General features: G+C 41.0%; 2 protein-coding genes across 2 annotated transcripts in view; both read right to left on the minus strand.

Annotated features, from left to right (window-relative positions):
• The window catches only part of LOC137885337 (NLR family CARD domain-containing protein 3-like), a 105,937-nt gene extending 93,376 nt beyond the window's left edge, over positions 1 to 12,561 (minus strand). Inside the window, exon 1 of the mRNA XM_068727564.1 lies at positions 12,465 to 12,561. Coding sequence (XP_068583665.1) covers positions 12,465 to 12,489 — 25 coding nt within the window. The 5' untranslated portion in view covers positions 12,490 to 12,561. The remainder of the gene's footprint in view (positions 1 to 12,464) is intronic.
• Positions 5,331 to 21,517, minus strand: LOC137885276 (protein NLRC3-like). The gene is made up of 12 exons (XM_068727480.1): positions 21,466 to 21,517; positions 19,548 to 19,650; positions 19,344 to 19,472; positions 18,838 to 18,951; positions 18,600 to 18,713; positions 12,167 to 12,245; positions 11,785 to 12,013; positions 9,818 to 11,621; positions 9,547 to 9,720; positions 9,228 to 9,401; positions 7,433 to 7,479; positions 5,331 to 7,292 (listed from the first exon to the last, which is right to left on the minus strand). Exons 2-12 carry the CDS (start codon positions 19,634 to 19,636, stop codon positions 6,760 to 6,762), a joined length of 3,486 nt encoding a protein of 1,161 aa, XP_068583581.1. The 5' UTR covers positions 19,637 to 19,650; positions 21,466 to 21,517; the 3' UTR covers positions 5,331 to 6,759.

The following is a 21,517-nucleotide window of genomic DNA, read 5'->3' on the forward strand; positions in this document are numbered from 1 at the left end:
TGTAAATGAAGCCAGCAGGAAGGTTTCATGTTGTAGACCTGTGAGAGATCAAATCCATCACTGTCTGTTCCTTTGGAGTGTTTTTGTGGAAAATATCATATTTCCTACCGTTGATACCCAGCTGTAGCTGAAAGCTGGTGTTTAAAGCTGTTTTAACTCCCTGCTGAACATTGAAGATGTCAAAATGCTCCTGAAAGCTACAGCAGAATGAAACTGAGGTCTTAACCTTTGTACCTGCAGATTCCTCCAAAACACCAACCAACACTGTTGGCTTCTGTCATTTCATGTTTATTAAAAATGAATAAATCAACTGTGTTGTCAGCAGTAACTTCTTCCATCATTCCTGTCTGTTGAGGATATGGAGACCATAGTTCATGCTTTTATTATTGTAACTGTGTCTCTGTAATCAGTCGGTCTTATCTCACCTGCAGCTTTACACTCCTCAGTATTTATATCTTTACAGCAGTCACACTGGTTGTTATGGTAAAATGATGATGTCATCAGTAGTGTCCCCCACCCTGGATATCATTTAAATATGTGAACACAGTTTATGAATCTATTGAAGGTTTCTCATGGTGGACCTACATCATGATGAGGACTCATAATGAGGATCTGGAGCTGTCTCTGGCTTCATGTCCTCACTTTGATAACTTTCACAGTTTATATGTGCAGGTGGTGCAGATGGAGGAAGCAGAGAGTGAGACAGTGTCCACGGTGTCTCCAGTTCACTTTGTGTCTCACAGCACAGTCCAGTTCACTGCACACATTTTACACACAAACATCTGAAAACTAAAATCATACTTGGCGATAAATGTACATTATTAGAAGATATTATTGAAAACTATTGATGCAACTCTTTACTGCTTTGTGATGTAATCTTGGATTTCTTCAATCAATGATGATAATATCAACAGTTAGTTACCAAACTGACAGACTGATGGAATATTGAGAAGACTTTGATTTAACATTTGATTTGTTTTATATTAACACAGAACTTTTGTTCTTTAAACCATAGCAGCAAAAAAAACTATGTTGACCTAAGTTGGAACTTTATTTTGAAAAGAGACCATATGCATGTAAAAAGCACACTTAATTTCCTGTTGACACAAGTTTATTTTGAAAAGAAACTCTGCATGTAACAGGTGGAAACTGAGCCCCCGTCCCTGACTCGTCCACATCTGAAGCTAGAGGGGAACGTAGAACAGAGCGTTTGGATTTCACCAGTTGGGAGTGACAACGTGTTCACTACTGGTGGACTGGACTCTCTTCACTGGTTACCAGCAAAGTACTGGATCCAGTTTGAAGAGGATTCTATTTGTTGTTAAAGCACTGTTCTACCTCTGAACTGTGAGATCTGCTGACCAATCACTGCTCTTCATTCTACACTCCAGTTCAAATCCTTAAAGTCTCTAAACTGTGGAACAGTTTCTCACTATTAGAAATGTTTCTTTCTTTACCTCTCTCTCTTTTCTTCAGCCTTTAAATAGTCATCATCACCGCTTCCTCTGTTTCTTTCTTTTTATGTTTTCTTCTCTTTGCAGTGCTGTTATTTTTGAATTATTCATTACATGCTTTCATTATAATAACTCATATTCTCAATATTCCTGTGTTTTCAATTGATTGTAATAATCAATCAAATAATCTCATCTGTGGAAAGTGTGTGTGTGTGTGTGTGTGTGTGTGTGTGTGTGTGTGTGTGTGTGTGTGTGTGTGTGTGTGTGTGTGTGTGTGTGTATACACACATACACACACATTATTTTGTGTTCACACAATACTTCAATAAATAAAAGTGCTGACAAGTCAGGAGTCCAAACAAACAGACAGGAAACAAAAGTCCAAAGAGAAACGAAAGATGAAAGAAGAAGTGAGAACCAACAGAAGAGAAACTAATGAGACAATAAGACACAGGTGTGCAGACATGAGGGCAGCTGGAAGCTGATTGGTGGAAGAAACAAAGAGACCAGAGCAAAGCTGATGAGACCAATCAGACACAGGTGGTCCACAGAAAAACACAGAGACAGGAAGTCAAAGCAAACACAGAAGGAAGGGAACTTCAAAATAAAACAGTCAACGTACTCAAAGCCATATATATATATATATATATATATATATATATATATATATATATATATATATATATATATATATATATATATATATATATATATTAAATTTAGTGAGTATAATAAAGAACTTTTTTCCCTCCAAAAGGTAACTTAACTAATGAAAACTGTGAAAACAGCTTCAACTCAGTCAGCAGTTATATAATCAGCAGTCTATACACAGTGTAAATACATGCATACACTGTATATAGACATGTTTACTCTGTGTATGTATATGTATATATATATATATATATATATATATATACTGTATATAGATATACTGCATTTAACCTGCCACACACTCTGTCTCAGTTGATTTCTTTCAATAAAGTCAAAATCTAATTAAATGTAACAACTGAAAGCTTCCCAATTTATTTCCTTGTTTAATTTAATTAAAGATAATAATTAGTTTGAATCTTTAGTCCAAACTTGTTCAGGACTCTGAGACTTGATGTGCAGTGAGAGGACGCCCCCTGCTGGATGAACAACACCACAGTCTGTGTCCCAAATCCATCATTCTACACACAATGTACTAAATACTGATCATATAGTAAACAAACAATTAACTTTATCATTTTAGAGTCACTGTTAACATTTATTGTTGGAAAGTCACAGAGCTCAGTTAAAGTACATCAGATACAACTTTGATTTACTAAATTTTATTAGTTCCTAACAGCAGTAAATACAAACGTAAGCTTAAGTAAACCTACAATATTATGTTGAGAGATTAATAACATTAAATTACATATTTTCATGTGTCTTTTTTCTTGTGTTTTAGCTTCCTGGCTGCTGTATAAAATCAAATCAAACTTGTATTGTCCCACAGCACTGTGAACTTTAGTCTCTACATTTAACCCTTCCTAGTTTTAGGAGCAGTGAGCAGCTGCTGTAAAGCAGCCGGTGAGGTTGGTGGTTCTGGGTGTTAAAGAGGAGCTTCACCTCCAGGTCTGAGTCTTAGTCCACTGCACAATGTAGAGAAATGCAAAGAGAAGTGTTGAAGAGGCTGAGAGATGAAACCAGGCCCACTCAGGTTAAAGTAGCTGAGCTGTGGCTGTAATGCTACACAGAGGTTACTGAACCAGTTCAATGTGAAGACGCTGTAGTGAGAGGAGAGGAGTCTGATCAAAGGGCCTCAACATTACTTTATTTCATCACGTTGATTAGTCCCAAACGCTCTCACAATGTTAAACTGTGCTCAGATCGTATGTTCTTTGCATTACTCTGAGACTTGTTCTCTCCGACCACTCGGGTTAACACTCACTCTGATCACCAGACACTTAGAAACATCGGACTACAAGTTACTCAGTGTACATGGATCTAAACCGGCTGGGAGAGATCCTGACGACTAACGAGGGCCAAAGCAAAGGAAGCAGAGACACAAAGACAAAGAACTGATGAAGATGCTCTGGTGTTGGAACAGGCTGAGGACCCGGGCTCACCGTAGACCTCAGACCAGTACCCTGCTGGTCCATGTCCAGTCCTCAGTGTTCTGGTCCGGCTCTAAGACCTCAGTGAATAAGGAGAGCACACGAGAGGATTAACTAAAGAAAGAAGTTTGATTTAACAAAGATTTAATCAGTCTAACAGATGTAACATGTGAACTCAAAGGATACTAGCAGGGACACATACTGCCAGGTTAACTAAGGTAGTGATACATTATATTATTATAAAAATGTGATAAAAGTATACAGCAGATCAAATGTTCAACATAGCACAAGGTGGTGTAGTGGACCCCAGCCGGACAATGGTGACGCGTACTGATGTTTCCAGAGGCCTTTATTTATGCTCAACTCTCATCCTTATGTTGATGAACACAAATCTACTTTTTCTCCTTTTAACCAATCTCCAGAAAACACTGTAAGAGCTACGGAACAGATACAACATAAATGAACTGTTACGAGTATAAACATTCATTAAATTACATTTAAATATACATTTGGACATTAATCAAACTTTTCTCACATAACAGCATATTTAAAAACGAAATCTAGCATTAGATTAAAACTACAGTTTAGTCATTCAGCCATACCTGTTAAGCTAACATTAGCATCTAGTTAAAACAGTAATACATCAAACACACAATAAACACACAACACGTTCCCGTTCCAGCTAGGAGCTTAACCGTTAATAAAGAAACTCTTATTGTGGAGGAATATCTTATGAACACTTTTCTTTATATGAAAACAAGTTACTTTACTCTGACGAGATGTGTATCTGCTTCCGGTTTTGCCAGAAGGACTTCAAAGTAATGGATGGAAAATGTAAAAGGTACTTACAAAATAAAAGCTAGCAGGAAGTGATTATCTTAGGTAACTAGCAAATAAAGGTTTGTAGGAAATATTCACCTTACTAACAGAACCTCTTAAGAGTCATTTACAGGTGGTGACGGGGAAAAGAAGGATGGGGCGGGGCTTATAGACAGGAAGCAGTGACCAGCTGACTACAATTCCTTGATGGTCTCAAGCTCAAACCAACCAGGAACCAGGACCACTGAAAGACAGACAACACAGCAACACAACACTCAGAAGCAGAGGCCGTCACACAGGGAGTCAAACATAGAGAAGAAATACCCACAATTGTTCAGAACATGTTAAGACGTTGTCAAGGTAACGTGATGTGTCACAGCAAAGAGCTGTCCCATTCCTATTCATACTATTTCAAGCCCTTCAGCCTCTCACACATTTACCAGGTGACCAGTTACAACCCCCATCAGTGTGGGTGAAGTCAGCATAGCTTCAAACACTAGCTGCTGTTGTATCACTTATTTCAGGCTCGGAAGTCGATCCTCCCAACAGCCGGATATCAACAGATTGTGTGAGCAACAGGTGGAGGAGAACTGGAAGTACTCCAGGATGGACCTGTTTAAGGACCACCAATGGAGGAGTAACCCTGTGTGGTCAGAACCTTGAGGACCCTGACCCTATCACCCTACATTTAGATGATAATCTGACCCTCATTGCTTCACCACAAACTCAACAGCTAATATCTAAGACCTGTAATCACATGAAAACCAAGCATGATAGACCAGCAGAGCATCAAAACTATCTGAGCCAACCAAGTTAGTAAATCACGTCAGACTGAAGAACAGCATTTAAGCTCAGTTTGCAGCAGGTCTGTTATTCATATTCATATCAATCATTCAGTGCTGTCAGCCTCTCCCAGGAGTAGAGCTCTCTGACCTTATGGAGACTACGCAGACACCTTCAGAGACCAGCAACACTGGACTTTGGTTGGAATGTACAAAATACAAACCAGTTTTATTTAGTTTATACAATAAAAACATTAAAGGTTACAAAAACAGATAAAAGAAAAAGGTAAAATGTCAAAAACCTCAAAAGTTCAGATCACCAATCAGCCTCGTCAAAAAGACTCCAAACCAGAAGCCTGAAAAGAATCCTAAAAAAGCCAAGTGGTGATTCTTTGTTGTCTCCTCCTGTTTCTACCTTTTTACTTGGAGCATCTTGAACTTCCTGGTCCATATATGGTCGACAACTAAACATTAGTAAATCATTGGATGAAGCTGTTTACGTATCTTACAGTTCATGACAGACTTCTTTAAGTTAACTCTTATTTATAAGGTTCCTGTCTGGTCTTCCTGGTGGAACACCAGTCAGGATGTCTCCTAAACAGTTACCATGGTTACAGCATCTGACCTTACATCCTGTTTCCTAAGGTGACTCTGACAAAGATCAGAGCAAAGTATGTTAAATCAAGATTATCTCATTTACTCATCTTAACCATTGGTGATTATAAAAGCATATATGATCACACATTAATACATGAATGAAAATCACATTATTAACATTATCATCATTAAATGAACACATGATCAGTAATAATACAAATCAAAGAATGAAAAGTTAAATCATGACACAATCTGAATTGTAATATATTTCCATTAATTAAACAGCTGAGTTGTTCTTGATCAGTAGTTTGGTTCAAACTTCTTTTTTGATTTGTTTCTATGAGTTTCCCCAAACTAGCACACAATCAGTGATGAATGATGTAAAAGTATACAATATAACGTGAAGAATGAAGCTGGATTTAACAAATCCTTCATTTTATACAGTGAGGTGATGGATTTGGACATTTTTGCGATGACATGCTTATGTGGTTTATTATCGACAATCATCCAAAACTTGGATTTCTTTTAATTTCAACGTCACTTCTCAAAGTGTGTTCATTTGGTACACGATGATCAAAGATGATGAATTTAGTTTGTTCAACTCAAAACAACTCTTTACAAGTTGTGATTCTTTTTCCACAGATTCTGAATTTGGTCCAGAAAGACTCTCGTTTGACATTGAAAGGTTTTTCTTCACACAAACAAATGTTTCAAGACAACAAAGTTCAGTTTTATACACAAAGTAAAAGATGTTTCACAGCTTCTCTCAGACAACACATCATTTCAGGTCATTACATGGACCTCGCTCAGCTCTTTCAGACATCCACCTGCAACACCACAAGTCCCAGAGAGCTCTCAACCCCCCAGAGTCCAGACCAGCTCAGGTACCCCTCACCTGTTCCAATTGCATTTACAACCACTGAGAGATCAAGTTGGTATTAACTAATATCAGCTGTGTGTGATCCTGTACAGACTGAACTATCTGGTCAGCAGAGAGAAAGTTTCTCTACCAGCAGGAGACTCTCCCTCCTACAGAGAACACAGAGACACTGAGGAACCAGACCAGGACCTGAACCCAGGATAAAGAGGTTCAGTGAATGTGGTGTTGAAGGTGTGGAGGTGGATCAGTGTGTCAGAAGAGACTCTGTAGAAGGACAGAGAGCCAGCAGGACAGTCCACATACACTGCTACTCTACCAGAGGAGGAGGGAGAGGAGGAGGTGATGTATGTTCTTGTCTTATTGTGATAGACAGAGTAACCAAGATCAGAGCAGTACAGACTCCAGGACTGATCATTCCATCCAAACCTACAGTCATTACTGTCTCCTCTCCTTCTGATTCCTCTGTAACTCACTGATATATGAACTCTTCTTCTCCACTCAACCTCCCAGTAACAGCGACCAGTCAGACCAGTTCTACACAGCAACTGAAACCAGTAGTCAAATCTGTCTGGATGATCAGGATATGACTGATCCTCTCTCACATATGTCACCTTCCTGTTGTTGTCAGACAGTTTGAGTTTTCTGTTTACTGTGTTTGTGTCGAGTGTGAGTTCACAGGAATCTGATGGAGAGAACAAAGACACAATACAGCTGCAGTTATTAATCTATCATCTGTTTGATGATGACATCAGAGATGTGAATGAGTGATGTCACAGTTTGAAGATGCTTTGTTTTCATGAATCAAATTCAAAGCACACTTACACTTCCTCAGACCTGGTCTGAACCATCGGACTCCAGCAGGCTCCACCCTGAAAGGAGGAGGGGGGTCAGAGCAGCATGGAAACATGGACATTACATCACTCTCATACACAGAGCTTTGTTCTTCATGTTCACATGGAGCACTTATTATTAATCAGCTCATATTCTTTTACTTCACTGGAGCTTCTTCTGATTGGTCCATGACAACAGCTCATTATGTTCACTTATTCATGATATATTATTATCAGTATTATATTGACAATCATCATCCATGTCAGACTCAGTTTCCTCTACCAGTCAGTCAGTAAATCAAATGTTTAAACCTGCATCAATTGATTTCTTTGTCCACTTGTGGTTCAGTGAAAACAAGCTGTAAACACAACATCTGACATATTATCAGCTTATAAAGTAGTTGTGTCGAACATGATATCAACCAGCTGCTTCCACATCCAGCAGTTACACATCAACATGATGATTCATCAGGAGTCTTTGTGTTTGTGTCACCTGATGAAAGGAAGTCCAATATTCTGTCTCTTCTAGCTCTGTTTTTGGTCTCCACCACCTCATGAGGGAAATATCTGTCTCTTTAGCTGCTAAATGCTCCACTATGTTCACCAGCTAGCCTCTAACTGAGTCTGTCTGCTGTTTGATGCTGAGCAGGTAGTGAACAGTGGCTTCATCACAGCTTGTTGGATGAAAACAGCTGCTGCTGGAAACACTGAGACTGAACCAAACAGGAAATGTGCTGCAGAACCAAAACTAGAAGCTAAAATAGGCTAAAAAGCTCTGTAGAGCTGCATAGATGGAGACAATTCTCTGTGGGTTTATCACCACCACACGACTCTTCACCATTACACAGAGTCAGCTGATCCGTTGTTAATATAGAAGTATTGATTGTTGGATGTTTTGGTCCTGACAAGTGACTTCTTGTGTTTGTGTAATTAAGACTGTTGTCTCTCAGAAGTAAAGGAGAAAGTAGCCTGAAATCACTACAGCGTCACAAACACTCTGATGGAGGAGGTCGGGGTGAATGGCTGTTCACATCTCGTCTCCTAGCAACAGTCAACACTGGTTTCTATTATCTGTAATCTGGGGGTGAAAATATTACAGTTCAAGTCGGTCTGCAGCCACAGAGCACTGCCTGTGTCCCCATATAACTTTGGTCCAGTCCTAAATAAACCTCTTTGGGCTCTGACACACCATGTCCACAATCAGCTGTTGGTTCTTCACTGAGCGTCTGTGGCCGACTGTCACCTGTAGTTTCAACAAGTCGACTCTTATCAGCCAGAGAACTGGCTCTCAGTGCAAAACAAACCAAAACCAGGTAAAGCTGAACTCCTTTAAAACAGAAAAACATTCCTATTGTGATGATTTATCAAGACGGTTTCAACAGATCGTTTCTGTCTGTTTGTCTTTTTACAATAATGTCTGGACTAAAGGGCAACACACACAAGCATCAAAACATCATCTATTGTTTGATATGAGCCCACAAATCTGCAGTGTCAGGATACACCACTGTCCTATTTTCTAAAGTTGAAACAAGACAACGCTCCAGAAAAACAACAGTTTCATCACATTCCCTCCCTGTTGTGGCTCATCCTGGCTACTGTTCCCTGACTACTTCTGTCTGTATTGATGGTCTGATGTGGGACACAAACAGTTTGATGAGTCTTTGATAGTTGAGGTCAGCTTGGTGTGTCAGGGTCATATTAACCAGGCTGACAGTGTGACAGAGAAAAAGTCTCCAGCTCTACCTCCTCTATCAGATTGTCTGTGGCTGCAGCAGGCCTCTTCATACCTGAGAGTTTCCAGTCTCCAGTGTGGATCCATCAGTCCACCAGACAGCAGCTTCACTCCTGAATCTCCTGGATGATTGTAGCTCAGGTCCAGCTCTCTCAGATGGGAGGGGTTGGAGCTCAGAGCTGAGGCCAGAGAAGCACAGCCTTCCTCCGTGATCAGACAGCCCGACAGGCTGCAAACACAAAACACACATGTCACATAATCTGAGTGAACTGTGAGGGCCGGAAGGTTTATGTTTATTACAGTCATCACAAATCTGTTTGTGTGTAAACTTTAAACTTAGTAGTTAGTCCAAGAAAAGTAATCCACAGGGTCACCTGAGAGTCTCCAGTGTACAGTGTGGACTATCCAGTCCGCCAGACAGCAGCTTCACTCCTGAATCCTGCAGGTTGTTGTTACTCAGGTCCAGCTCTCTCAGACTAGAGGACTGGGAGTTAAGAACTGAGGACAGAGCTTCACAGCTACTCTCTGATAGGTTACAGTCACTCAGTCTGAAGAGACAATGATAAAGAAAAAATAAACAATGAGTAGAAAAGATAGCAACGTCTTTAAGTTATGATATATGAATCTAACAGTCTGTGTACTTACAGAGCTTTGTTGGAGGCTTTGACCACTGGCAGCAGCCTCAGAAGAGCCTCCTCTGAAGCAGAGTATTTCTTCAGGTCAAACACGTCCAGATCTTTTTCTGATGACAATAAAATGAAGACCAGAGCTGACCACTGAGAAGGAGACAGTTCATCTGTGGAGAGAAGTCCTGAACTCAGGGACTGTTGGATCTCCTCCACTAGAGAACCATCATTCAGTTCATTCAGACAGTGGAACAGATTGATGCTTTTCTCTGGAGACGCATCCTCACTGATCTTCTTCTTGATGTACTGGACTGTTTCCTGATTGGTCTGTGAGCTACTTCCTGTCTGTGTCAACAGACCTCGTAGGAGAGTCTGATTGGTCTCCAGTGAAAGACCCAGGAAAAAGCGGAGGAACAAGTCCAGGTGTCCATTTGGACTTTGTAAGGCCTTGTCCACAGCACTCTGGTAGAGATGTGTTAGTTCAGGTTTGTCTCTAGAGACTTCAGACAACTGGGAGGTTGTTTGTTCTTCTGACAGCAGATTGACTCCAGAGTTGATGAAGATCAGATGGACATGAAGAGCAGCCAGAAACTCCTGAACACTCAGATGAACGAAGCAGAACACCTTGTCCTGGTACAGTCCTCTCTCCTCTCTAAAGATCTGTGTGAACACTCCTGAGTACACTGAGGCTGCTCTGATATCGATGCCACACTCTGTCAGGTCGGATTCATAGAAGATCAGGTTGCCTTTCTGCAGCTGATCAAAAGCCAGTTTTCCCAGAGACTCAATCATCTCCCTGCTCTCTGGACTCCAGTGTGGATCTGTCTCAGCTCCTCCATCATACTTGACCTTCTTCAGTTTGGACTGAACCACCAGGAAGTGGATGTACATCTCAGTCAGGGTCTTGGGCAGCGTTCTTCTCTCTCTGGTCTTCAACACATCCTCCAGAACTGTAGCAGTGATCCAGCAGAAGACTGGGATGTGGCACATGATGTGGAGGCTTCGTGAGGACTTGATGTGCGAGATGATCCTGCTGGCCTGCTCCTCATGTCTGAATCTCTTCCTGAAGTACTCCTCCTTCTGTGGGTCAGTGAACCCTCTGACCTCTGTCACCATGTCGACACACTCAGGAGGGACCTGATTGGCTGCTGCAGGTCGTGTGGTTATCCAGAGGCGAGCAGAGGGAAGCAGTTTCCCCCTGAAGAGGTTTGTCAGCAGCACATCCACTGAGGTGGACTCTGTAATATCAGTCAGGATCTCATTGTTGTGGAAGTCCAGAGGAAGTCGACACTCATCCAGACCGTCAAAGATGAACAGAACCAGGAACTTTTCAAACCTGCAGATTCCTGCTTCTTTGGTTTCAGTGAAGAAGTGATGAACAAGTTCCACCAAGCTGTACTTCTTCTCTTTCAGCACATTCAGCTCTCTGAAAGTGAATGGAAATGTGAACTGTATGTCCTGGTTGGCTTTGTCTTCAGCCCAGTCCAGAGTGAACTTCTGTGTTAAGACTGTTTTCCCAATGCCAGCCACTCCCTTTGTCATCACTGTTCTGATTGGTTCCTCTCTTCCAGGTGAGGCTTTAAAGAGGTCTTCTTGTCTGATGGTTGTTTCTGGTCTGTGTGGTTTCCTGGATGCTGTTTCAATCTGTCTGACCTCATGTTCATCATTGACCTCTGCAGTCCCTCCCTCTGTGATGTAGAGCTCTGTGTAGATCTGATTCAGAAGGGTTGGGTTTCCTGCTTTAGCGATCCCCTCAAAAACACACTGGAACTTCTTCTTCAGGTTAGATTTGAGTTCACGCTGACAAACTGCATCAAGAAGTCCTGAATGAACACACAACAAAGAAGATCAATGAGTCAAAGAATAGATTTCAACATGTCATTTCCTCAAAGAATGAGTCTATGAATATATTTTGGTCCGTCTCTTGAGACATTAGTAAACGTCCCATTCATCCAGCATGTTAAATCTTTAGACAAATCCTCTTACTGCTCTGCAGACAGTCAGCCAGCTCCTCCTGCTTCATTCTCCTCAGGAAGTGCAGTGTGATCTTCACAAATGCCTCTCTGCTGCTCCTCCTCTGCTCTTCATCCTCACCGTCCAGCACCTCCTCATCCTCCCTCTGACTCTCTAAGCATTCTGGGTAATCTGAACTCACAACCTTCTGGATCTTCTTCAGCTCGTTCTTCACAAAAGTGACGATGTTCTCCTCCAGCAGCTGGAACACAATATTCTATGAATGACAAACTAAAACCATGGAACCAAACATCAGATCCATGTTGGGCAGACTGACAATCCACTGGTCTACAAAATGCAGCATGGAGATGATTGTGAACAGAATAGATGTAAAAGTAGTTGTACATATACAGACCATAAATATGGAGTCCAGGTGTGTTTGATGCTGCTGGGCAGACTGACCTCTGGGAACCACTGAGCTCTCCTGGTCCTCTCTGTGGAGGAATCATGAAGAATCAGCTCACATTATGTTTTCGCCAAAAACGTATTATTTTTAATGATTTTCAAACACAAATGCAAGAACTAGTTAAAGATGTTTTGTTCTGTCATGATTATCATTATAGAAAACAGATGCTAAAAACTGTAAATGATGGACGATCAGTTTTTTATCTGTGTAACAGCTAGCCATCTGTTAATATGTTTTAAGTGCCTACTCTGGGTCATAACAATGGCGTCCATCTTTGAAGTTAATCAGATCGTCATTAGACCGATCACTCTTCATGGACACACAGCTGGGTACAGGAGACTTTTCTCTCTGCTGCTGTAAACTGATAAAAACACTGACATTTACTGAATTAACACAATTTCTCTTTCTGATTTCACTGGTTTTATTGGACAGTAAAAGTTATATTGTTGCCATTGAAACACGTCTTTAATAGTAAAGAAGACATCTTCTTTATGGTAACTTGTTGTTTTCTAATTCAACCAACTAATACAATTGGTTACAATAACTAAAACTACTAGAGCCACAGGGGTGCGCCATATTGGAGCCGGGGAGCCAGTCAGAGTAATGATCTGACAAAGATCATGCTTTTTAGTTTGGTACTGGTCAACTCAAGGATCCAAGTCTTTGGTTACCTCTGGAATAACAACCTCTAACAACCAGATATCTCAAAGGCACAAGCAGAAAACACAAAACACAAAGTTATAATGGCTGCTAATTGATCATTTAGACCAGGGGTCAGCAACCTTTACTATCCAAAGAGCCATTTTTCCCTATTTTCCACAAAATAAATTTCGTCTGGAGCCGCAAAAGCTATTTCATATTACAGCTTATAAAGTTTTAAATATAGTTATATTATATATACAAAAATTACAGTTAGTTGTATTTATGAAAATAGACAAAAAAGACAATTCTTGACATTCTATTGCTATTTTACCTGTTATAACAATATCAAACCCTTATGAAGAGGAGAGTTTGCTGCAGCAGAAATCGCTCTTTTTCGCTCATCTCCAGCGTGATACTTTTCAGCAAATGCGGTGTGTTTGTTCTGGAAGTGTGTTTCTACATTACATTTTTTGCACATGTCAAGCATACAGGTAAGCCGGCATCGTTAGCAGTGAAAGCAAATTAATACGTCCACGCAGAATTAAACTCTCTATTTTCCTCTGTGACTTTTCCTTTTTTTATCCATTGATAGTTTACTGAGGGCGGGGGTCTGCAAATCATGACTGGCCACCTGCAGGGAGAAGCGCTTGACAGCACGTAATAGGATGTCACATTTTAGTTGACAAAATATTAAAACATTTTTTACTTTCAGTGACACAGTAGAGTAGACACCCACGTTCACTACTTGACTGGTTCTTAGCCGTCACAACGTGTCCTTCCCTGATTCGTCACACCCCTATCACGTGACCCTTACCCGGAAATTCACTAACAGCCTTGGTTATCTATCGACTACCAGGTTAATTTAACACGGACAACTGATTACAGGCGTTGCTGACCTTGTTGTCTTTACTAGCAGCTGTTGTTCAGTTAAAGTCTGCATGTCTGCGGAGGAAACAGCTGTTATTGTAGCGATTAGCGAGCGGCGTGTCCAGCGGCGTTATCAGACCTACGGAGCGGCCATCTGAAGTCAGGTTAGCGGCTTTGAGCAAACAATCTACTTCCTGATTACACCGGCCCCACCCACGTGCCCAGTGTACGTGAATAGTCACGTGATATTTGTTTTCAGTCGTTGTAGTCTGGACGGAGATCGTCTCTAAAACGATGCTGAAACGCTGCGTGGACGGAGATCGTTTTTGTTTGTTAAATTTTTTTTTTTTTTTTTTTTTTTTTTTTTTTTTTTTTTTATTAGTGTGGATGTAGACTCAGGGAGCCGCAACAGAGGGGCTGAAGAGCGGGTGCCGACCCCTGCTTTAGACACTGCTCAGGGAAACGAGACATGAAGATACCAATTCCTTTTATCATGGCGTGTATTTGAAAACCCAGCAGAAACATTCCAATAGCTGACTGGTAGATATATGTGATGCAGGGACGAGCATGATTAAAGGCACTGATCGCCACAATCTGATGTGATACATGTAATGTTGTAATTTTAGACCCATGCCAGACTTAATACTGTCGACCTGCCACCCCACTTGAGCCCTGCACTATGTTCCTTGATTGCAATTGTGATTAGCAACCCGGGGCTTTTGCTTTAATGAGGGTGTTTCTGGAGTCGTCTGCAAAGCAACAGCCTAGTTGCCAACAAAGGCTGGGATATAAGTACAAGCCTCCAACAGGCAATTCTTTTAAACCACCGATTCTTCATCAAACTGCACTCTACCACCAGAACCCCTGCAGGAGGGGTTTTGTATTGTGTGTTAATGTTTACTTGGGTTTTGATATGCAGCTGGGTGGCACCTCGTTTTTGGTTCAGTTTTTTCCTTTCTGCCTCACCTGCGTTCCTTTGCTCCTCGTTGCAGCGGCCTCATGCGCTTCACATTCATTTCACCTTAGGTAACCTACCTCTACTACAAGGGTATATAAGGCTCGTTTGAAGCAAGGATATTAGAGACACACAGCTAGGACGGATTTAATCCCTCTGTTTCCTAGGGCTATTAGAATATCCAGCGTTTGCAGTGTTGAATTCTCATACTAAAATGCTCTCACAACCTACACTCACACGTTGTGTTCCATTAAAGCCCTCTACAGGCTCACTTATGTGAAACGTGCAGTAATTGTCATGCTAAAAATATTTAGAAATACTTGTAACCTTATGTTGCATTACTTCAAGTACAATTGTTTGGGACTTTTAAGTTGAGTACACCGTGAAGTTTATTATGTTTGTGTTTTAAAGTTAAAATTTTCAATCAAGACATTCATTACATGCTCTGAAGTTATCATAGCAGCGCAGCTCATGAAGTCCGTAAGCAGGCCTCATTCAAGCAAAGTGCCCTGATCATTTTATATAATCTGCATCGGAAGTTCTCATGTCTGGGGCCAGTAAGGGAAACCCAAACATCTCACTCATGAGTAAATCATTTGTCAGCATTCCTCTTCACGATTCATGCGATAGCGATTAGCTGCCACACAAGTCCTCATCGCAGTCTTGGTAAATGGTAAATGGACTGTACTTTTAGCGCTTTTCTAGTCTTTCCGATCACTCAAAGCGCTTTTAAACTACTTGTCATCATTCACACCCATTCATACGCTGATGGCACCATGCTAGTCAGTGTATGACTACTCAGGACTAACTAACATTAACACACCTAACTAACACACCTAACTAACTAACATTCACACAACGTAGGCACAGCTACGGGAGCAAGGGATCGAACAGCCGATCCTCTGATTGAAGGACGACCCTGCTCTCCACTAAGCCACAGTCGCCCAATAGTGAAAGTAAATGTGCCTTGCTCAGATTGTATATACATATGCATATAACTGGTGGTGGAGATTTTTGCTTCACAGCTACATCACTGCTCAGTGTCCTCTTCAACAACATGTTTTTCTGGTCATAGCTGACCTCAACATTGCATTCACGTCTTTCTGATCACGATCATTCAATCACAAAAGTAGCAGAACTACCACAGAAGCAGCCTTTGGTACTGAGCCAGTTGCTTCTCGGCCTGTCTGTCTGGATGTCTGTCTGTGGTCAGATTTCACGGTAATAGTGTCATAATAGATTCAGTCACCAATCTATTCAGGTGTATAGTAGGATCACAAAAACAAAAAGCTGCGGCACCCAGATGGTAGAGCACCCCATGCACCAAGACTGAGTCTTACCTCAGCAGCCCTGGTTGAAATTCAATCAGGGCCCTTGACTGAATGTCATCCCCTCTTTCTCTCCTCTTCCCTTTCTTACAGATGTGTGCAGTCTGAGCACGACTGGCAGGATAAGGTGAGTAAGAAGTGGTGAATGGGTCATTAGCCCATCCCACTTTACACCCTGGCCAGATTTGGTGTCGTCGGGGCGCTGATTCCATCGCAAGATGGCCTCCTGTTGACGTATTCTACTTGTTCATTAATTTGTTATTCATTGCGCTCTTCTACATAACTACTATTTACAGCTTTCTGCCAATTCCTTCAATCTGTCATACTCGGACAGTGACCCACCTACCAATGTATCATGGTCTAACGTGACCTCATAAACTGCATCATGGTCTAAAGCAGGGGTCACTAATAGGCGAACCGCGGTCCGGATCCGGACCCAGACGCTGTTGTATCCGGACCCAAGACCTAAAACCGATAGATAATTGAGATTTATTACATTTTGACGGAGCACTTTTATTTTAACCGGCGCAGCTTTTCCAGCCTTTACGGCATTTGTTCAGCGGCATAAATCACATCACGTGATGCAGCTCAGCCAATCAAATATGGGTATTTTGACAAGTTTCCTGACTCGAGTGAGATGTAGACACACAGGGAGACGAGAAAAGAGAACGAGGAGAATTATTACGTGAGTCAGAGAAGTTATTTCACATGACGTTCTCCAAAGAGAGAAAAGTGGTCAGAGAGACTAGAGTCTTTAACCAACAATGAACAGACTCTTTCATAGGTTCATTCTTCACATGGACAGTTTAAAACCAGTGTGTCTCATATGTTCAGAGACTGTGACGATTATTAAGAGCGGTAATGTGAAGCGCCACTAGGAGACAAAACACAACTCTTTTGAGCAACGTACCCACTCACATCTGAAATGAAGACACAGAAAATAAACCTAAGAGCCCAATATGATCAGAATCCTAACACATGAATTCATTGACCAACTATGATGTTAACAGAGATAATAGAGCTGAAACAAGTAGTTTAATAACCACAGATAAAGTCCATGCTCACACATTTCTCTTGTTAGAAGGTGAGAAAAATATAAAAATATATCTCTTAGCAGCTTATGCAGTCTTCATTGATCATTTGTGACCCATTTCATTCCTACTTGGTAATTAAACATTCTTTAGGGCAGTGATTCTCAACTGGTGGGTCGCGGACCCGTTTTCAGTGGGTCGCGGACATTTGCCTGAGAAAAAAAAAAATCTTGTGCTTTTATTTTGAAGGGGATTTTTTATGCAGCGGAGTTATTCACACTCCTTAACAGTATTTGGCGTTAATGCCTTGTATTGCTAACAGACACCCGCCATTTCACAGTAGAACACCCACAAAGTTTGTTTTCATGCTAATTGAGTGAAACGCAAGTACGACACCGACTACATGAGAGATGAATTTATTACATTGAGGACAAAAGAGGACAAAAACCTCAGTGCGTTTTGTGCAGCGAGGTTCTGGCACAAGAAATCATGAAGCCGTCAAAACTGAAGCGGCATTTGTTGATCAATCCGCAGCGGATAAACTGAAAACTATACCTCTGTCAAATGACACTATAAGTAGGTGAATTGAAGACATGTCGGATGACATCAAACAGACCACAGCTCGAATTAAGGCAAGCGGTCATTTTGCATTACAAATGGACGAATCTACAGACATAACAAACAAATCAGTTTTACTGGTTTACGTGAAACATGTGGGACGGGGACTGACAGGAACAAGAGAGTTTCCTACTACTACGACTGCAGAGGACATCTTCAGCTCAGGTTCATCTTTTCATTAAATACATTTGAGAAGTTGAAAATTTGGGTCGTGGCTTGTCATTAAGGGGTGATGCAGCAAGACCAGTTGAGAACCACTGCATAGGGGAAATATTAGGCTGTGGTCTATTTTTTTTCCTTTTGGGGGATTTATATTGCTGCTGCTAAGGGCAGACGCCCCTCAATTACAAATTTCTCTGTAGAGTCCAAGCGCCAAAGACTGTGTCAAGACTTTTTCATCACATATCATCTGTTAATAAAAAACAATTATCTTTTCTTCATCTAACTTGTCTCTCCTGATTGAACTGCCACTAGTCTGCATACCTTGATAACTTGTTCCTAGGCCTCTGAATGTAGTCCCCAAACCCCTGCAGCTAGTCCCTAGACCTCTGAATCTGATAATTAGTCTTCTGAAACTACTCACCATACCTCGAAACCGAAACTCTGGAGCTATTTCCCAGACAACATCAGCTAGTCCCCAGAGCACTGAAGCTATTCTCAAGACATTTGCAGCTAGTCCCAGTCATCGGTCTCCAAAAATCTGCAGCTATCTGAAAAATCTGACCTCTCCTGGTCGACTCTAGGGAGGAATTAGCTCACATTGTGTTTACAGTTAATGATTTACACACAAACACATACAGACCAGTTAGTTAAATATATTGAGTTCAGTCATGATTGATCATCATGAAAACAACACTGTAAATGATGCACAACCAATTCTGTGTTTCATAACTGAGATTCAGAACAGTTAGTCATCTGTTTCATCTGTTTTAAGAACTTACTCTGGGTCATAAGAACGGCGTCCATCTTTGAAGTCAATCAGACGATCATGAGACCAATCACTCTTCATGGACACACAGCTGGGTACAGCAGACTTTTCTCTCTGCTGCTGTGAACTGATAGAAACACTGACATTACATCATCATCATCATTCAATCATGAAGAATCAGCTCACATTGTGTCTGTCCATACAGAGACAAACACAAGGTAAAGGTCTATGAATCTGTTTTAAGAACTTACTCTGGGTCATAAGAACGGCGTCCATCTTTGAAGTCAATCAGACGATCATGAGACCAATCACTCTTCATGGACACACAGCTGGGTACAGGAGACTTTTCTCTCTGCTGCTGTGAACTGATAGAAACACTGACATTACATCATCATCATCATCATCATTCAATCATGAAGAATCAGCTCACATTGTGTCTGTCCATACAGAGACAAACACAAGGTAAAGGTCCATGAAGTAGTTTTAGGAGACATTTAGTCAATGTCAATTAATCAATGTTTCATTTAGAAATGTTTCAATGTTGATGTTGAAGCTGTATTTAATGCAGCAAAGGCAGGAAATGATGCAGTGAGGTGACCATGATGGTTGAAGAGTAATGCTGTCCAATCAGGATGCAGAGAGGAACCATGTGGTGTAAAAACAGAGAGTTTTACCTGAATGTCCTTCTGACCTCATCATCATCATCATCATCATCATCACCACCACTTTGTTTTCATCATCAGTTTGAAATCCTCACCTTTGATCAACAGAGTGGCGTCCATCTTTGAAGAGTGTAGGAACACCCACAGACCGGTCACTCTTCATGGACACACAGCTGGGTCCAGGTTCAGGTCCAGGTCCAGGACAGTGTGGTCCCTGATGGATCCTGGTCACATATGTAGCAACAGAGTCAGTGAATCAAAGACTTTGAGTAATGGACAGTTAGAGATGGTCATCTCACCTCTGAGCTTTGGTCTGGCTGTCATGTTCCCCACACTGAGCGGTTTTAGAGGGAGGGACTCCCTTCTCTTTGTCCTCACACTGATTCATAGCAGAGTCCACACCTTCACACAAACACAACATTATTTCTCTTCATCATGACAAACACACACAGCTCATTCACCTCAATACTAAAGACACTCATGGGACAGTTTCCATGTTGATGTCACTTTGAGCTGCAGAGTCATCTCTAAGAAATGACGTTCACAATGCTCTTTAGTCTTTGGCTTGTTTGAAGACTAGAGGAAGACACTTCATGTGGCTTTTTATTGGCCTTTCTTTGGGGATGATGTCACTTTTCACTTCTATTTGACTGACTTTGAAAAGCTCTTCAATGTTTGAAATGTTCCTCTTTGTCCAACAGTTCTTCTGTTTCAAGTCTACATGTGATACATGTGTCTGCCAAATGTTGTACATCTAGGTGAACCTCTGAAGCATTAAAACCACATCATATAACTACATTTATGGTAACGTGATATGTTCAAGCCCTCACAGTCTCTCACACTCAAACATCTACCAGGTGACCTCAGTGAGTCCCTGAGGGTTCAGGGTTTCAGGTCTTAGTGGACTCTGAGATTTGGCCCAAACTTCATACAGAGGTGAGAGCCAACATTGGGGCTTCTCAGAAGGGGGCGCTATAGAGCCAGTTTCTAGTACCGGAGCTTGACCCCCATATCAGACGGATGTTTACACCACGACTGACTCATGTTTAAGAGTTGACCAGGAGCCCAAGAACCTCGATGTAGAGCTCAAACACATACGAGAATAATAATATCAATAATAATAATAACAATAATCATAATAATAATATAATCATAAACATTAGAATACCAATAATATTCCTAATAATAATAATAAACATTAAAGAACAATAGCTACTCCTCTCTGGGTTCTAAATGGAGTTTCATATGTACAGTATTACGTCATCGTCCGCTCTAAAGCAACCGCACATCACTCCAAGGAGTACTTCCGGTCCCGATTTCAAAGTAAAGGATCGTGTGAGTTTACTTTACGTTATTTCTGATTAAGGAACAGAAGAGTAATTTAAGATCCTGTTGTAGTCAAGGGTTAATGTTGCACCTTTACTTTATGAGAATAATAACATAATAAAGACGGGGCTCCATATTCTGCACCAAGGTGGCAACAACTTTATTCACCTCTTCACACACTTCACCAGAACCTCTTTCCTCTTACCTTTCACAATAAAAGCCTCAGACAAAGAAACACTAGCTGAATAGTAGCTTACATAATAGTTTACACTATTATTTGGACTCAGTACTATTTAGACTACAGTCAGATATGATATGAAGTACTTTTACGGTGTACTTTGTAAATCCCACATTTAAGTTAGACAAAAATAATGAATCTTGGTCTCTGGAAGGAACTTTGACATTAAATTATTCACAAAGTACACAGTAAAATACTTCATATTATATTTGACTGTAGTCTTAATAATAAATAATAGGATCTTAAATCACTCTTCTGTTCCTTAATCGCAAATAACGTGATGTAGAACTCACGCAATCCTTTACTTTGAAATCCGGACCGGAAGTACTCCTTAGAATGATATGCGTTAGATTCAGGGCGGACGATGACGTAGTACTGTACATACTAAACTTCACTTTAAATCCATTTGTATTCAGCTGACTGAAGAAAAACATCAAGTATTTCTGTAACTTCTTCTCGCGAGACTGAATTCAAAAGTCACTTTGGTTCCTTCACGAGGAGAGAAGGAGCGAAACGCGGACTGAAGACTTTCTGATGTGTTGCTCTGTTCTTCACTGGTCCTCCTCTGAAGTCCACTTGAACTAGTTTCTGCTGGACCTGAATAACCAAAGAGTCCTCCAAAAGTCCATCAGTGAAAAGAGTCGCTTACTAACCTTTAGAAGCAGAGAAGAAGAAAGCTGCGTCACCACAAGCTCCCAAAGTGAA

Source organism: Cebidichthys violaceus, unplaced genomic scaffold, assembly GCF_023349555.1.
Source record: "Cebidichthys violaceus isolate CVI_PGR_0920_01 unplaced genomic scaffold, fCebVio1.0.p SCAF_10, whole genome shotgun sequence".
Lineage (NCBI taxonomy): Eukaryota > Metazoa > Chordata > Actinopteri > Perciformes > Stichaeidae > Cebidichthys > Cebidichthys violaceus.